General features: G+C 43.1%; 2 protein-coding genes across 11 annotated transcripts in view; one reads left to right on the top strand and one right to left on the bottom strand.

Annotated features, from left to right (window-relative positions):
• Positions 1-12,185, top strand: part of AIDA (axin interactor, dorsalization associated) — a 38,516-nt gene extending 26,331 nt beyond the window's left edge. For both annotated transcript variants that reach the window (XM_032318390.1, XM_032318391.1), the window contains 4 exons: positions 5,123-5,245; positions 7,171-7,293; positions 10,141-10,258; positions 10,380-12,185. In XM_032318390.1, the coding sequence (XP_032174281.1) occupies positions 5,123-5,245; positions 7,171-7,293; positions 10,141-10,258; positions 10,380-10,476 (461 nt within the window). In that variant the 3' untranslated portion in view covers positions 10,477-12,185. The remainder of the gene's footprint in view (positions 1-5,122; positions 5,246-7,170; positions 7,294-10,140; positions 10,259-10,379) is intronic.
• Positions 12,186-13,966: 1,781 nt separating this feature from the next.
• The window catches only part of MIA3 (MIA SH3 domain ER export factor 3), an 82,939-nt gene continuing 80,513 nt past the window's right edge, over positions 13,967-16,392 (bottom strand). For all 9 annotated transcript variants that reach the window (XM_032318379.1, XM_032318380.1, XM_032318377.1 and 6 more), the window contains 2 exons: positions 16,029-16,179; positions 13,967-15,051 (listed from right to left, as the gene is read on the bottom strand). In XM_032318379.1, the coding sequence (XP_032174270.1) occupies positions 14,741-15,051; positions 16,029-16,179 (462 nt within the window). In that variant the 3' untranslated portion in view covers positions 13,967-14,740. The remainder of the gene's footprint in view (positions 15,052-16,028; positions 16,180-16,392) is intronic.

Here is a 16,392-nt window from a genome sequence, read left to right as displayed (position 1 = left end):
GGCGGCGGGGGACATGCTCGTTCAGTGCTGGCGGGAGTACAAACAGGTGCATTCCCTTTGGAAGGGAATTCAATATCTAACAACGAAATTAGGCATTTTATTCTTAGGCCCAGCAGTCCATCCCACTTCTAGGAATTTATTCTAAGGATACACCTCCAATAAAATGGGAAAAAAAAAAAAAAGGCTGGCGTATATCAGGTTATTTATTGTGGTATTATTTGTAATAGTAAAATATTAGAAACAGCCTAAAAACTATGTTACATAAAAAACTACAGATCACAATTAGGAAAATCTTCATGAGCTAATGAGTGATTTTTAGAATATATCGTTAAATAAACAAAGTACATCGAGGTGATCCACCTTAAGAGATTGAGAAAAATCTCAGTCCTCTCAATAGATGCAGAAAATGTTTTAAATTAACTCTAGGGGCACCTGGGTGGCTCAGTGGGTTAAGCCTCTGCCTTTGGCTCAGGGTATGATCTCAGGGTCTTGGGATCGAGCCCCACATGGGGTTCCCTATTTCCCTATCCTTCTGTCCCTCCCCACTGCTTATGCTTGCTCGCTCTCATATAAATTTAAAAAAATTAAATTCTAAATCTATTCTTGAATTAAAAAAAAAAATTCTAGCAGACTAGGGCACCTGGGTGGCTCAGTCAGGTAAGCATCTGACTCTTGACTTCAGCTCAAGTCCTGATCTCAGGGTTGTGAGATGGAGCCCCACATCAAGCTCCATGCTCAGTGGGGAGTTTGCTGGAGATCCTCTCCCTCTGCCCCTCCCCTACTCCTAAAGTAATAAATAATCTTTTTTTTTTTTTTTAAGATTTTATTTATTTGACAGAGAGAGAGATCACAAGTAGGCATAGAGGCAGGCAGAGAAAGAGGGGAGGAAGCAGGCTCCCTGCAGAGCAGAGAGCTCAATGCGGGGCTCTATCCCAGGACCCTGAGACCATGACCTGAGCCTAAGGCAGAGGCTTTAACTCACTGAGCCATCCAGGTGCCCCAATAAATAAATAATCTTTTTTAAAAAGTCTAGCAGACTGAGAACAGAACACGTCTCAGGTGTTCTCTAGGGACACTTAGAGCCAAAATCATACTTACTGGTAAAAATTGAAGCTTGCCTTTTCAGATCAAGAGCAAGGCAAGAATGAGAGTGCCAGTATTACCTCTTTTTATTAACATTGTCTGGAAGTGCTAGCCAGTCCACTAGGACAAGAAAAACGAAAGATAAACATTAGGAGAAGAAAATCCCCGCCCTTTATCTGTAGGTGTTATGAATATATATGTAGTCCATATAAAAGAATCAACAGGTGAGTAATTAGGATTAATAAGAGAGTTTAGCATACATGGTTCCTTGAAAGAATCAATTCTTAAGTACAGAATTTTTTTTATCTATAAACAAGCAACAGTTGCTTAGAAGTTAAATATAACATTTATTATGGTATCATAGAATATCAAATACCTAGCAATAAGTCCCAACAAAAGAAGTATTAAGACCTTTGTGAAGAAAATAATAAAACTATCAAGAGAAATTAAGAAGTCTTTAATAAATGGAAAGGAATATTTCAGTTCATGGATTGGAAGAAGCAATTTGTACAGATGTGACTATTTCTAAAGTTGATCTTGAACTTCACTGCAATGCCAATAAATTTTTTTTTTTGAACTTGACAGCTGTTTTTATAATTTACATGGAAAAGCAAACGGCCAAAAGTAGTTGACTCTTGGAAAATAATGTTAAGAGGGGAGAATTTGTTTTACCAAATATCAAGACTTTTTAGAAAACTGTAGTGATGAAGATACTGTGGTAGTGGTGTGAGGATAGGAAATGGTCCTGTGAGGCAGAGTGGGAAGCCCAGAACAGCCCGTGCTTGATTTGTGATCAGGGTGCACTGCAGGTCAATGGGAGAAATGATGGCCTTTTATATACATGGTGCTGGGGCACCTGGCTGGCACAGTCCATTAAGCATCTGAATCTTGGTTTTGGCTCAGGCCCCTGTCTCAGGGCCGTGAGATTGAGCCCTGTGTTGTGCTCCCTGCCCAAAGTTGGTTCTCTCTCCTCTCCCTCTGCCCCTTCTACTTGTGCTCTCTTTCTCTCTCAAATAAATAAAAAGATCTTTTTAAAATAAATAAATAGATAGTGCTGGGACAGTTGGGCTTCCATGTTGGATAGAATGAGATTGGGCTCTTACCCAAAGACAAAAATTAATTGTAGAATTAAATGCAAATGGAAAAATGGTAAGTCTACAAGATAAGAAAACACCTTTGTGATCTTGGAGTAGGGAAAGATACTTGAATAGTACACAGAAAGTGGTGACTGTAAAGGAATTTAGAGATTAAGAAATATGAAATGTTAACATTGAGAATTTATCATAATCAGAAGACACCATTAACAGAGATGGGCTTAACACGTAAAACTAATCTGTGGTGGTAGAAATCCTGAAAGGTTATCTCTTTGGGGTCTGCTGGAGACACAGGAGGGCTCCCAGTATGCTGGCAGTGTCTTTCCTGGATCCACTGGTGGTTACACAGACGTGTTCACTTTGAGAAAATTCATTAGGCTGTACTTAAAATTTGAACATAATTTATATGCTTTTTAATATGTTGCCCTTCAATATAAAGTTTCTTTTTAAAGATAAGCCACCTGAGAATCTAATTACAAACACATATCCAATGAAAGCTCGTATCAAAATATTAGAGAATTTCTACAAATAAGAAAAAGATGAACATTCCTAGAAAAGATGTAAAAATAATTGAACAGATACTTCAGAAAAGAGGAAATCCAAATGCTCATTCTAAAATGAAAAGAAGCTCAACCTCAGTCAGTCATTGGAGAAACACACATGAAAACCGGACCGACGTTTCTCCGCACCTGAACTGGCTAAAAAGCGTCTGACCCCTCCAATCATCGTGGGGGGCCGAGGGGCGGGGCACAGGGGGAGCAGTGCTGGAGGGGGGTATCCGCATGGGATACAGATTGTCTTCACGTGGTAAGCAGGAGGACGGCGCCCTTGGTGACCCCTCTCTTTTGCAAATGTGTGCGCACATGCACGAGAACATGTGTGCGAGAATGTTACAGCAGCACTGTTCACACAACTCCCAGTGCCTGTCCGCGGAAGAACGGACGCATCACCTGTGCGGAGTTGAGAACCCCGTGTGCTGTGCACCAGTACCACAGTCCTGCGGATGGACAAGCTACAGCTACTGGCAACAAGTCAGATCAATCTCGAGTTCAAAAGCAGGCAAAACATGATTAATACAGTGCCTTCTAGCAATCACTTTGGAAGCCAGGGTAGTGGAGCGGAATTAGGAAGAACTGTGCACGGTGATACAGGGGGGCTCCTGGGGTAATGCTTATCTTTTGACCTAAGTGATGGCTGCATGGATGCTGGTTTTCCAGTTTTCATTAGGCCGTGCGCTTGTTTTATTTGCCTTTCTAAATATTTGTTAGATTTCACAATTAAAATCTTTTAAAAGACAGTGGATGCAGTAAGAGACCTTTTATTTTTAAGAAAACCATTGAATATTGAAAATGTGTTGAAATATGGCAAAATGTCAAAGACTAATTTCCTGTGAAAAAGTAATGTTATAATTGTCCTTTCGAAATGGTATTTAATATGCTTTGAGTGTCCTGTTTTGATTTTCTAATTTCTAACTTTTCATAAGCCAAAGGTTTTAACAAATATCACCAGTTAAGACTCTTGAATTTTTTTTCTTTAAAGACTTTATTGAGAGAGAGCGAGCAACAGAGGTAATGAAAGAGACCACAAATGGGGAGGAAAGGGAGAAGCAGGCTCCCCACTGAGCAGGGAGCCCCGATGCCATGCGGGGCTGGATCTCAGGACCCTGAGATCATGACCTGAGCCAGAAGCGGATGCTTAACCAACTGAGCCACCCAGGTGCCCCAAGACTCTTGAATTTCTATAGTAATTTTCCCATCATAAAATTCACTCATTGTAAGTGTATACAGTTCAGTGACTTTTGTAGTGTTTGTTGTACATCTCACCAGTTTGATAGATCCAATCTGAGGACATTTCCATCACCCCCTAAAATCCCCTCAAACCTGTTTGTAGTTAATCAAGATGTTCTATTTTGAAGATAGTAAGTTGATTCACGTATTTCAAATAATTCATCATTAAAAGTAGAGTCACACATTGTTGGACAGAAACATGAAAAATGTCAAAGTCCCTTAAAAATGTTAGACACTTTAGTTTGAGATACAGTGTGCATATTAGATTAAAGTCAGCTTTGGTTCACATCTGTTCTCAGTAGATAATATGATTTCTTGATGTCTGTTTTTTGGTAGGGAATGCTCTTCTGGGTGATCTTTTAGTTTTAAAAAATTTGGTTGATATGAGAGGGGTTTCAAATACAAATGTGTATGCCGTTCTCAGCAGGATTAATTTTCGAGAGAAAAGATCAGACAGAATAGGATGCAGAAAGGGATAGGAAATTAGATTATAAAATTATTTAATTAAGTACATATATTAAATTGTAGTTATTTCTTCCATTAATAATTAAAAGATTGGGGCACCTGGGTGGCTCAGTTGGTTAAGCGTCTGCCTTCAGCTCAGGTCATGATCCCAGGGTCCTGTGATCAAGCCCCACGTTAGGCCCCTGCCCTCTGCCTGCTGCTCCCCCTGCTTGTGCGCTCGCGCGCTCTCTCTCTCTCTCTCAAATAAAATCTTAAAAAGAAAAAGGATTTGTTAATTGATTCTGTTATTAAGCTTCTCAAACTTTGGGAAAATATAAGAAAAGTTTAAAAAGCTCTTTGTCTTTTTCTGCCACTTCATATAGAGATAGGAAATATATCTTATGTAGTATGAGTAAGTGTGAAATGTGTGTATGACATGACTATAATTAAGTATGTGGTAATTTGTAATTGGGCTTCCCAGAGTGAGTTGAATCTTCAACAGATTTGACCAACTTACGCTTTAGTGTTGAATATGAATTAGGAAGTACAGATGTATTTTGTATCTCATTAAATATTTGTCCAAAAGGATCACATTGAATGGGAGTTTTGGAAACCACAACAATGTCTGGCGACTTCCTCAGTCGGTTAAGGGCAAGGCTGTATCTTCTCTGTGTTGCTCCAGGATTTGCTCACTTTTTGCTCTTCTCTTATCAGGCACTTTACTACCCAGGCTGCCGTCAGAGCCAGGACTGACCTCACTCACCATCCGAATTGAGAAAATCGGTCTGAAGGATGCGGGACAGTGCATAGATCCCTACATCACAGTTAGCGTAAAGGGTAAATAACTCTGTCTGCCTTTTCCCTTCTGGCAAGCCGTGTAATGTTGATTCGCACTTGGGGCCAGGGGCAGGAGTGGGGCTGGGTCCTGGCACCTGTGACCATTCATTTGCATTCGCCCTACAGTGAGGGAAAATCCCTGGGCAGCCATCCTTGTTCCTTCACTGAGTATTTCTGAGAGTGTTTCTAAAAATACTTCATTATTTATAACTGACATGCGCATTTGCTTTTGAGAGTTTTTTGGTAAATTTCCGTATCCTTAAAATCCGATCCAGGGTGTGGACTAGACATACCCACCGTCTTCATCAGCAGATGCCTCCTTCCACCTTCTCAGGGTGTGTGGCTTTCTTTGCCAAGCCCCACGCTCTCCTGTTCCCCCACAGCTCCCCTGGGGGCCCTCTCCTTCCTGCCATGGTGTCTTTGGCCCAGGGGAGCCTTGCAGGAGTGCGTGTGTGTGCATCGGGCCTCCAGTGAACCATCCGTGGAGACGGGGAGGTAGGACACGTCCATGAATAGCCGTACCCTGAGCCTAATGCTGGGGACGTGAAAGAAACGTTGTATTTCTTACTAAGCACGGTTGTCTTCAGGATTTGTTTGTTTTTTCCTGTCCGGTGTGGCATACTATTTATTCCTTGAAAATAACTTTCTGAGTCTTTGGTTTAGGACGAAATCTGCACTGATGGATCCTATTGTTGGCGTCAAGCCTTCATAGGGCATTTTATTTGTAAAGCACTCAGTGGTCTTTTAAAAATAAATACTGGGCAACTGAGGATAAGGTTACCATACTATTACTCAGAAATCCTGCTCCAGCAATTTTCATCTACAGCTAATCTGCACCTTGAGGCAAACCAAAGGAACAGGCTGAAACTAAACTTACCAATCACAGAAGTAAATTCAGACCTCAGGGTTCATTAGTACCAAATAACAGAAAAATGAATTCAGACACAGAGAAGAATTTTAACATGGAGACCACGTGACCCACAGCACTGATGCTGAAGTACTTGAACCTCTGATGTTATTGTTTCCCAAGTCCATGGTCTCCTGGAAAGTCTTGCTACCCTACACTATGTGATAGACGATTTGTAAAATTACGTATCTCACGTGGTAAAATACACTGTAGAAATGTACTTCAGGGTAATGTTCTAGGTGCTCTGTTACCGTTGCAAACACTAAACTAAAATAATCAAACGTATTAAATTGTTGTAAGTTCTCCCAGGTAGGAGTCTGTTGAGTCATTCATAAACGCTAGTCATTAACTGAGTCCATGTTGAATTTGATTAAACTGCAAAATTCCTGGCTCCAGGAAATTAAAACCGTGCACCATACCTAGTATACCCTGTGGTTGTTGTAAATCAGGTTACTTTATAGCAGGAACAGTCAGAATTTAGGGAACATGTCTAAAGAATGACTCACTTAGAGAAAAGTTTCATTGGCAGCTTTCATGGCCACTGTTCTGACTCTCCCTGAAATACAGCAGGAGAATTCTGTCATGTTTGATCAAAGGCCTTTCCACGCCGTGCGCTTGATCAGAGTTGGAAAATAGGGGTAGGGGCCCCACTGTGGATATCATTCGGGTTCCAGATTTGTGTCGCATACAGCAGTACAGCGGTGTAAGGAAGACCAAAGCTCTTTTCCCTTCTTAAAAATAGGGATCAAACTTTGTTGTCCTCCAGCTTTCTTTAGCACCTGTACCTGGCAAGGCTTCCCCCCCGGCCCTGAGGCCTCTCCCAGACTCGGCCCTCCACTCCCTCCGTACACCTCCAGAAACCAGCAGCTCCCTACGTCCCTACTCACACCAGAGGGGGTGTCTGTATCTGAGACTCTCCTCACAGCTTTTGCCAGGCCTCTTTAGGAGACATAACCCTCTGTGGTTTGTTGGCAGTTTCCGAGTCCGTAAGTTTGAAACTCTTTTTTTCCCTCTCTAGATCTGAATGGCATAGATTTAACTCCTGTGCAAGATACTCCTGTGGCTTCAAGAAAAGAAGATACATATGTTCATTTTAATGTGGACATTGAGCTCCAGAAGCATGTTGAAAAATTAACCAAAGGTTGGTTTGTGGTGGTAAACATTGGCTTCTGATGGCCAGAGTTCTCAACTTGGGTTTGTGTGCCCTCGAGCTAGCGTGTGGGCAGAAGTACGTGTCACATTGTGTTTAGTGTCTGAAGTATTGGTTTTTTTAAACATGGGAATTAGGAATAGTATGATCTAGTTGTATAATAAATAGCAGTTATATAATAAAGTGTTCTTTAATTATTAAATTTCATCATCTTGGACAACAAAACAGAATGTCTAAGTTTTCCTCTTACCGAAGAGTGGAGGGAGACAGAGGCTGACGGTTTAGTCTCTGACGGGTGAAAGAATAAGCTGTTTTTCCAGCTGATTTTATTGGGCAGAAAGATACCATAAGTTGTGCGTAGTTGGCAGGAGGTTGGGAAAGGACAAAACACATTTTTAAAAAGGTGAAGTTACATTTCCAAGTGAGCAGGTTCCTGAGACTAAACGCTTTTCGGTGCTGTGTGCGCTGCGGGAGTGTCTGCGTTCTAGGACAAGACTTCAGACTTCAGGATCCCTCCGTCACCTGAGATTGTCTTGCAGTTTTTGACATTTTCACACTTTGCAGGAAGCTCGTATGAGATCTAGAAGTACCTTTGGAGCCATTGCCACATTCTCTAAAATATGTGACATTTTACTTCTCCGATCTGGTGCTGCTGCCGCCTCGGCTCCGCCCCTGGAAGACTTGTGTCGTGGGGCTGCCGTGGGTGTGGGGTCCGCGAGTCTGAGCAGCAGCAGTGCCTGGAACCACGTTAGATGCCAGTGCTCAGGGCCCCCACCTCCCGGCAGACCTCCTGACTCAGAAACCCACTGGCTCGGCTCAGCAGTCTCTGGGGGGGGCTTGCACCTGGTTTTCATACACACCAAACCTGGAGAATTGCTATTAGAATACGGAGAGGATAGGCTTAAGAAATAATGTTGAAGAAACTTCAGTATGAAGTATTAGGCTGTCTGCATAAAAATGTGAACAAAACTGGGTTTTTGTTGTTTTTTGTTTTAAGTCCATTGCTTTGGGAGAGGTTTCTGATATGGGCGGGGGCTGTGGCGGGGGAGGTGTGGCGGTGGGAGAAGGTGTTGTGGGCTGACTTCTCTGTCGCAGTGCGCCGTGTTCTGGAGGGTTCATGAGATGCCGAAAGTAGAGCCAGATTTAGAATCTGTTCATTTTCTCGAGCTTTGACTTTACGGTGTGCAGTATTACCGTAGTTTCCACGGACACACGCCGATGAAGATGCTGTGTTGATGTGTACGAGCATTTCTGTTCATCTCCGTACACTCGTCTCCTTGTACGTTCCGTTGTTTCTTATAAATCCCACAGAGGAGAAGCTGCGCGCACCCGGGATGCAGGAAATAGATGATCTACTGATGATGCAGATGAATAATGAAACACTTTTTTGTTCCTTCACATGATGGCATTATGTTTGACCTTTAGTATTGTTTTCAAATGTGACTTTATTCCACATTTATTCAGACCTGAGACATGGGCGCGATGACAAGGAGACGGGCATCATAGCTGCGGACACGAAGAGGTGGGATCGGCGTCTGAGGAATCTGCGATGGTTTTTAATAACCAGCCGCTTCTGTTATTTCTGTGGGAATGAGAAGAGAAGCTGCCCTTGGGCAGATACGGAGGGTCATACCTTGGGCGCTGAAAGTTGTCAGTCACTAAGAATTGTAACCGTCGCGTGGGGGCAGGGAGTAGATGGCCAGGTGTGCCCGTCTGTCCCTCAGCCACGTCCCACACTCTTGAGCAGTCACTCTCTCTTTCCTCCTGTGACAGGAGGTGCGCCATTTGGATCCAGTGCCAAGACAGCGCACACAGTTCTGCACGTTGTTAAACCTCTTGGGAGCTTTGTCATTGGTTTAAAAAGTACTGGGTGTGTGTTGTCCTTAAAACGCAAGCAAGATCCAGCCCCACTCGGGTTTAGGCAGAACTAATAAGCAGCCAGTGAAGAGTGAGACCTGACTTCCTTACAACTAGTTTCTGTGCAGCCTTTAGAAGTGAATGGCTTTGGGGCACCTGGGTGGCTCAGTCGATTAAGCGTCTGACTCTTGATTTCAGCCAAGGTCACGATCTCAGGGTCGTGAGATTAGGCCCCGCATGGCCCCGTGCTCAGCGTGTAATCTACTTGAGATTCTCTCCCTTGGCCTTTGCCCCTGCTCACACGCACATGTGAGCTCCTTCTCTCAAATAACATCTTTTAAAAAAGAAATTGCTCTTGGCTACGTTGATGAGGCAGCTTGTTCTGTTCTAAGCTTCTTTCTGTGGGGAGAGCATCTCTGTTGGGCTTTGGGGTGATGAGAACCTCTAAATTCCCCATTGCCACTTGCTCACTGGGGGAGGGGTGGAGTAGGACCCAGCCGGCCCCTCCTTAGCCCTTTGTCTCCCAGAACATTTAGAATTCTGGGAAAAACAAAACTGTGCTTTGAATACTATAAAAGGTCTTAGGAAACAGGTACTAATTAAAAAGTGAACCAGCACATGATTTATGTTTGAACTCCAAAACCCCCCAAAAAGTTGACTTTTTGAGCTTTTGTTTCAGGGAGGAGCAGTGCTTTAAGCTTGGATGTTCTGACGAGCCCTTCCTGGGCTCCGCTGCTTGCCGAGCGTCTGTGGGGAACGTTCGTGCTTCGCAAGCATCCTCTGTGTTTGTTGTGTCACTTGGTTCGGACGAAGGAGTTCTAGGTGACAGCTGCCGTGGTCTCATCAGAGAGACTGACAAGAGGTTACCGTGTAAAACTGTGCTGACTGCTGCTTGCTCGGATGCTTCCACCGACGGGAGAAACTGAGGGGCACAGGGAAAACGCGCCGTCCGGGCTGATGCGGTTTGTGTTCATTCCGCAGGTGCAGCTATCTTCTTTGAATTCAAACACTACAAGCCGAAAAAAAGGTTCACCAGCACCAAGTGCTTTGCTTTCATGGAGATGGATGAAATTAAAGCCGGGCCGATTGTAATAGAACTGTAAGTGACGCGCACGCCGGCCTCGGACCGGTCTGATGCGGACTCGTTCTCTTAGTGTGGGGCTGTAGAGCAGGCCAGTTACCCAGTATGTTAAACCGTGACTTTTCTACTGTGGTTGCAGATACAAGAAACCCACTGACTTTAAAAGAAAGAAATTGCAGTTACTGACCAAGAAACCACTTTATCTTCATCTACATCAGACTTTGCACAAGGAATGATCCTGACATGAGTCACCGGGAACGTCTGTGAATTCTCCCACACAGTAGCAACCAGCCCAGCTCCGCGCAGCGTATCCCCCTCCACCGGGCAGGAGGCGGGCCACACGGGCGCCGGCAGGCCAGAGCGAGCCCGTGGGATTCACAGCCCAGCACTCCACTGACCTAGACAACTCCTTTGGATACGGGCTTATTGTAGTTTTGAAACATGTTTTTACCTTTATAGTATTTGTGCAATTCATAGTCTCTTTTCTAACTCACCACTGTTCCTACCCTGCTTCTTGGAACAACACTGCTGTGGGTAGGATCTGCTCGTCTTCAAAAATTAATACAGCAATAAGAATGTGCTAGAGTTTACACATCCGTTCACTTTTGCTCCAGTATGCTTTTTCGGTTTTTTGAGTTAATGCCAAACTTTGGGCTGATGGGAGTAGGAGAGTATGAAACTGTTCTGAGAGGAGGAATTGGACCGCTTATTCTGCCCAGGGAGGTCAGTCTGGAAAAGGATAGGCTGCTCCTCCGAGGTGGCCTAAATTCACCCTGATCTCATAGTTTTCCTGGTTAGAAATCGTGTGCCTTGGCCAGATCAGTATCCAGACGGGAGGGTTCCCAGGCTCTAGCTGTGATTTTTCCAGATGACCAGATTGTTTTTCTGAAAGAGCACATTTGTAGTCCGTTGATTAGCTTTTCTTCTACGTCACATTATTCTTCTTTCTGATAGTGGTTCTAGGGTTAATAATGATGGAACCATGTCGGATTAATTAGACTTCTAGATGGCTTTGTAACGTCTTCTAAATCATGTAAGCTACACTGAGTCAGATGCTAGTGAGATGCTGCAGGCTAACTGCTGTTTTTCTGACAACTGATCGTGAACCCTTACAGTCTGCATACCTCTTCTTGGAGTGGTGAGTATGCAAAATCTGGAGCTATCTGGAGCTACTCTAGTTGTTTTCATTTAGGTAGACAGGATTGCCGTTTATTTCCTATGTAGATATATTGACTTTCATCCATATGGAAATATGCAGGTCATTAGATTATTATAATTTGGCTATTTACAGTACTTTTGACTTAATGGGCCATAAATAAAACTTTCAGAGGACACTCAAGGCGGCTATGTGACACACAGGACATTAACACTGGGGGCGGGCTCTCTGTGGGTTAGATACAGACCCACACGTTTAATATTCACTATGTTGAATGACCGATGCTAGCACGAGGGGAACGCAGCACCAGTACTTGGCCTGTTTTTAAACTAGTGTGATAACTAGTCCTACAGTTCAACGTGTGCTTTTTGAAACAGCCGCAGTGAAGTGTTCTAGCCCTTGCACTTCAAGAAAGCTGGTCTTTACTTCCGGTTGTCTGTCAGTTCTGTTTAAGCTGTTAAAAACTTAGAGCCTGAAAGAATTCTCAACCAAATTTAAGTCTTGTCTCTTGTATTAATTAGATTAATTCCACAAATGATTCAGTCCACAACAACTCAAGGGGATGAAGAATTTGCCTTAATTACCTTGTTGTTCACTCAACCCTTAGACTCAGTTGTCAGCTCCTCAAGGGGGCAAGAACCACATTTTCTCCAAGTCCTGTATATGTTCTAAGGTGCTTGGCAGCGCTCTGTACCCTGTGGAGTACTCAGTACCTTCTGTTTGATGTTGCTGACGAGACCTAAAAAATAATCCCTTAAAGTACCTACTATTAAAATGTAGCAAAATTGATCTGTTGGTCTTTCTCTTTTCTCATAGAGCGTAAGACATGTATGTCAGTGATAATTTATATGAAGAAGCACCAGCTGTCGTTCACATAAGTATGGTTTGTATGAACTGCAATGCCTTTCCACAATATTAAAGAAGCTTGAATGGAATGCTGTGTCATTAGTGTAGCTTTAATTCAGACCTGAATGGGGTGACAAGCGATCATCTGGAAGCAGTAGACACAGAATACTGTACTTCCCACAAATTATTTTTTACTGTCTAATGAAAAAAAAGCAGCTACTGGATAAGAACTGTAGTAGAAATGCTCTCGGGCCAAAACGCTGCCACTTCATCAATGAGATGATTTTAGCAACTAAGCTCAGACACACGAGGAGCTGCAGAAGCCCCATGAAGCAGCTGGGACAGGGAGGCCGCCTGGGCTCTGCTGTGGCCACAGGGCCCTGGGAGGCATGGAGGCGCAGTGTCCACAGCTCAAGGGAGCAGCACCAGACCTGCTCTGCACCTTACAGACTCCTGGGAACAGGAGATACAGGACAAACACTGAAAATATGTAGAGGTACAAAAGGACTGACTGGCTTTGGCATTAAAATGGGTCTGATTTATCTTTGCAACTTGATTATCTTTGCTAGCAGGTATCGCCTATTTCATTACTATCTAACATTAGCAATTATATTAACCTCATTTTGTGTCTTGAAGAGACTGACCTTACTCAGGAGTTGGATTTGTGGTTTCAGTCTTATTGACATGGTAAAAATAACCTCTGCTATTACCTGTGGAGGTATTCCTCTCTCGTCTCCTGTTCTTGAAATTAAATGGGAAGACACCTGTGATTTATCTTCCTGAAGAACTACTCATGAATTTTAAAGAGTTGTCTTCTTTCAGTGGTCCCTATCTTTTCAAAGTGTTATTGTCTGGTGGTTTAGTGTTTAAAAAAAAAAAAAAAGTTTCACAGTGAAGCTTTTGCTTTTTATTTTATAGGGCATTCATTAGTACTTTAAGTAGTAGAATGCTGATGGGTCATGGTCTGGGCTTCAATAGTATCATGACAGAGAACTTCAGAGAAGGGGAAAGTGTACTCTAAGTAGTGAATACCACCAGCCTTTCATAACTTAATCTAAATCCTAAAGATTATTTAAAAAGCAAGAAGTAGTAATAGGTATAGTAATACTTTAAATATGATTTAATCCCAGATTCCCATATTTACTGGTTTTTAAATCTAAGTGCCAATATTCAAATACTAATTTTGGAGTAGCAGTGATCAACAAAAAGAACCATGGGCAACCTACAAACCTTAGTCCTAAATCATTCTTTCTCATAGTATTGCACTCTTCTGAACTTTTTTGCCGTTTTCCTTGAAAACCAGAGACAAGGTATGGGAGAAATAGGCTGTACTTTTTGAAAAGGAAATTTCCTTACTTTTTATGGTCACAACGTATTTTCTAGTTATCGGTAATGTACCCTTAATGCGAATATGGTTGCAACAGAACCTCGGGTCAAACAGCTCTTGCTACGACGGTGAGCTCATGCTCAGAGACCATCGTCAGGTCGGCAGTGAGTCACCCGAAAGCAGGTGAATGCCGCACCAAGGGGCCCGCTGACTTCTCTAAAGGACAAGGAAGACATCTGGTTGTTGTGGTGTTTCCAGGGGACTTCAGATTGCATCTCCCGAGCACTGAGCAACAGGGAGTGTGCTGCCGGTCACTGTGGGCAGCTCTGCAAGCCCCAGTTTACGTGGTTCCGAAAAGTACGCAGTTTCGTGAGAAAACAATTCAATGAGACAACACTTGTAATAACCAAATTTTTATGAACTATTACTACAAAGAACTTCGGCAAGAAGGGAGACAAAGTGATCTTTTAGTAAACATTTTTAGCGTAACAGTCTTTGCGACCAGTATTTTAAAAAACCAAGCTAATAAACACCATTGCTCTGTGTTCAACTGGTGTACACTAAAAATAGGGTAATAAATGGAAATACATGTTCTTCTAGCATTTCCACAGGAAATGTTCATATTTCTATGACATTCTAAATCATTTAGCAGTTACATACGCTACATTAACTAAAACACAGGTATTCTTTATTGCACATTTCAAAGTTGTAAGGAGATTCTAGCTTATGAGGTGGTTTTTATTTAGGGGGGAAATTATATTTTTCAATTGTTTGGCTCAAAAATGCATACTGCCAGGGCAGCTTAATTCTAAAAACAAACCTTTTAAAATAAACTTTTGGATTCTGAAGCCAATGAAATCCTTTACTCTAACAAATGGTGCACAGTTCACTTTCTCAGACTATCAAAAATGCATACTGCCAGGGCAGCTTAATTCTAAAAACAAACCTTTTAAAATAAACTTTTGGATTCTCAAGCCAATGAAATCCTTTACTCTAACAAATGGTGCACAGTTCACTTTCTCAGACTATCAAAAATGCATACTGCCAGGGCAGCTTAATTCTAAAAACAAACCTTTTAAAATAAACTTTTGGATTCTGAAGCCAATGAAATCCTTTACTCTAACAAATGGTGCACAGTTCACTTTCTCAGACTAAATGTCAGAGGTCAGAGTTATGGGCTCTGTTTTAAAGCCTGTGAACAGTCCTGGCTACTGCTCTGAGAGGCAGGTGGGGGCTCGTCTCTAGAGCCAGAAGGTGCTAAGTCTCTTGCAGCAGGTGGAGGTGGATAATCCTGGGGCCCATGAGTAGGGGGCGGTAGTCGAGGACCAGGAATAAAGTACTCTCTTGGACCAAGAGAGCCTAAAGGTCTAAAAGGTGGGTGTCCTGGTAAAAATTGTCGAGGATCAAAAGGCATGTCCCGTCTTCCAGGTGGAATGCCTGGTGCATATTCTCTTAAGCCTAGTGGTGGACGTAAAGCAGGGCCTGGAAAAATAAAAAGTCCTGTAAATACATATGAACACATGTAAACACAGAAGACTCTGGATATGACAGTCTATAATTTCTCACAACTTCAGAAGTCAGGTGGTGGCATCCCTGACTTCGGAGACGAGGCAAACAGTAAGTTGTATGCCCGTGGCTGGGGGGCCAGGAAACCACACAGGCAGCATTTAAACATGGCTCTAGTTGGCTTGTGTTTTCTCTATTACAGAGTTCTGCCATCTTTCTCTCACAAGGGCTTGGTTTAACACTTCAAAGCACCCTACAGCTTGTCGTAGCAAGACGACAGATTACAAAACATAGGGCTTCACTATAACAAAGATATTTGATAAAGGGAAACTCCAGTGTCTGCCGCTGTATCAATTCAATATGCAGTAGCTCCCCACGGACTTAAATGTGCCGTCCAAATCCAAGTGGTCGCCTACTGGGGAAAGGCCTTCTAGCTCCCCCTAATCAAATTCAGCAACATTTATTAGGCATTAAACTTGACCTTCTCTAGAGCTAACACTTCCTCTCATTTACTGCCAAGGCAGGAAGTTTAAGTTGAACTGTCCCTCTTCTATACTCGACAATCCATTGTTTATGCTTTTGTCACAGTGATTACAAGCTTTACGTTTCATAATCTATCTATCTACGTTCTAGAGGACTTTGTAAGCTCTTGAGTTGGGAGAATTAGACACTAACAGAGGTGACTCCCACTAATTAGCCATCAGCAGACATAATAGTTCCAGCTCTCTATTAGTATCTCTGGTCTACATGAGATCTACTGCCCATCTCTGTAGAGGGGGATTATGCAGCACCCTGTGTGTCCTAAAAATTGGAGGGGAAGTTAAGATGCACTGGCTTGTCTTACACTTTCATTACCTAGGCCTGAAAAAGCCACTATTAAAATTTCAGCAAGGAACAGAGAGAAAAGATGAATTATGCTCTATAAGTCAATTACAACTATTTAATCATCATACCGAATGGTGGAGGAAATGGCCGAGGCCCGAAAGGCCCGCAGATTTGAGGAGGTGGTCCGTATCGAATAGGTGGTGGCACAGGGCCTCCCATGGGGGAGCTCATGAGGGGCACCCCTGGGAAAGGAGGGGGCCCTCTTGCAGCCACAGTCACCTGCAGAGCAGAAGCAATTACAGTTGTAAAAGACTCTGGTATGACACACACAAGCACCAACACCAGTAAAAGCTGAAACCCCAGGGTACCCGGGTGGCTCTGTGGGTTAAGACCTCTTAGCCGAAGACCTCTGCCTTTCAGCTCAAGTCATGATCTCAAGGGTCCTGGGATCGAGCCCCACATCAGGCTCTCTGCTCAGCAGGGGGCCTGCTT

The sequence above is a fragment of the Mustela erminea genome, chromosome 17 (genome assembly GCF_009829155.1).
Source record: "Mustela erminea isolate mMusErm1 chromosome 17, mMusErm1.Pri, whole genome shotgun sequence".
NCBI lineage: Eukaryota > Metazoa > Chordata > Mammalia > Carnivora > Mustelidae > Mustela > Mustela erminea.
This window is presented reverse-complemented; position numbering and strand designations above follow the sequence as displayed.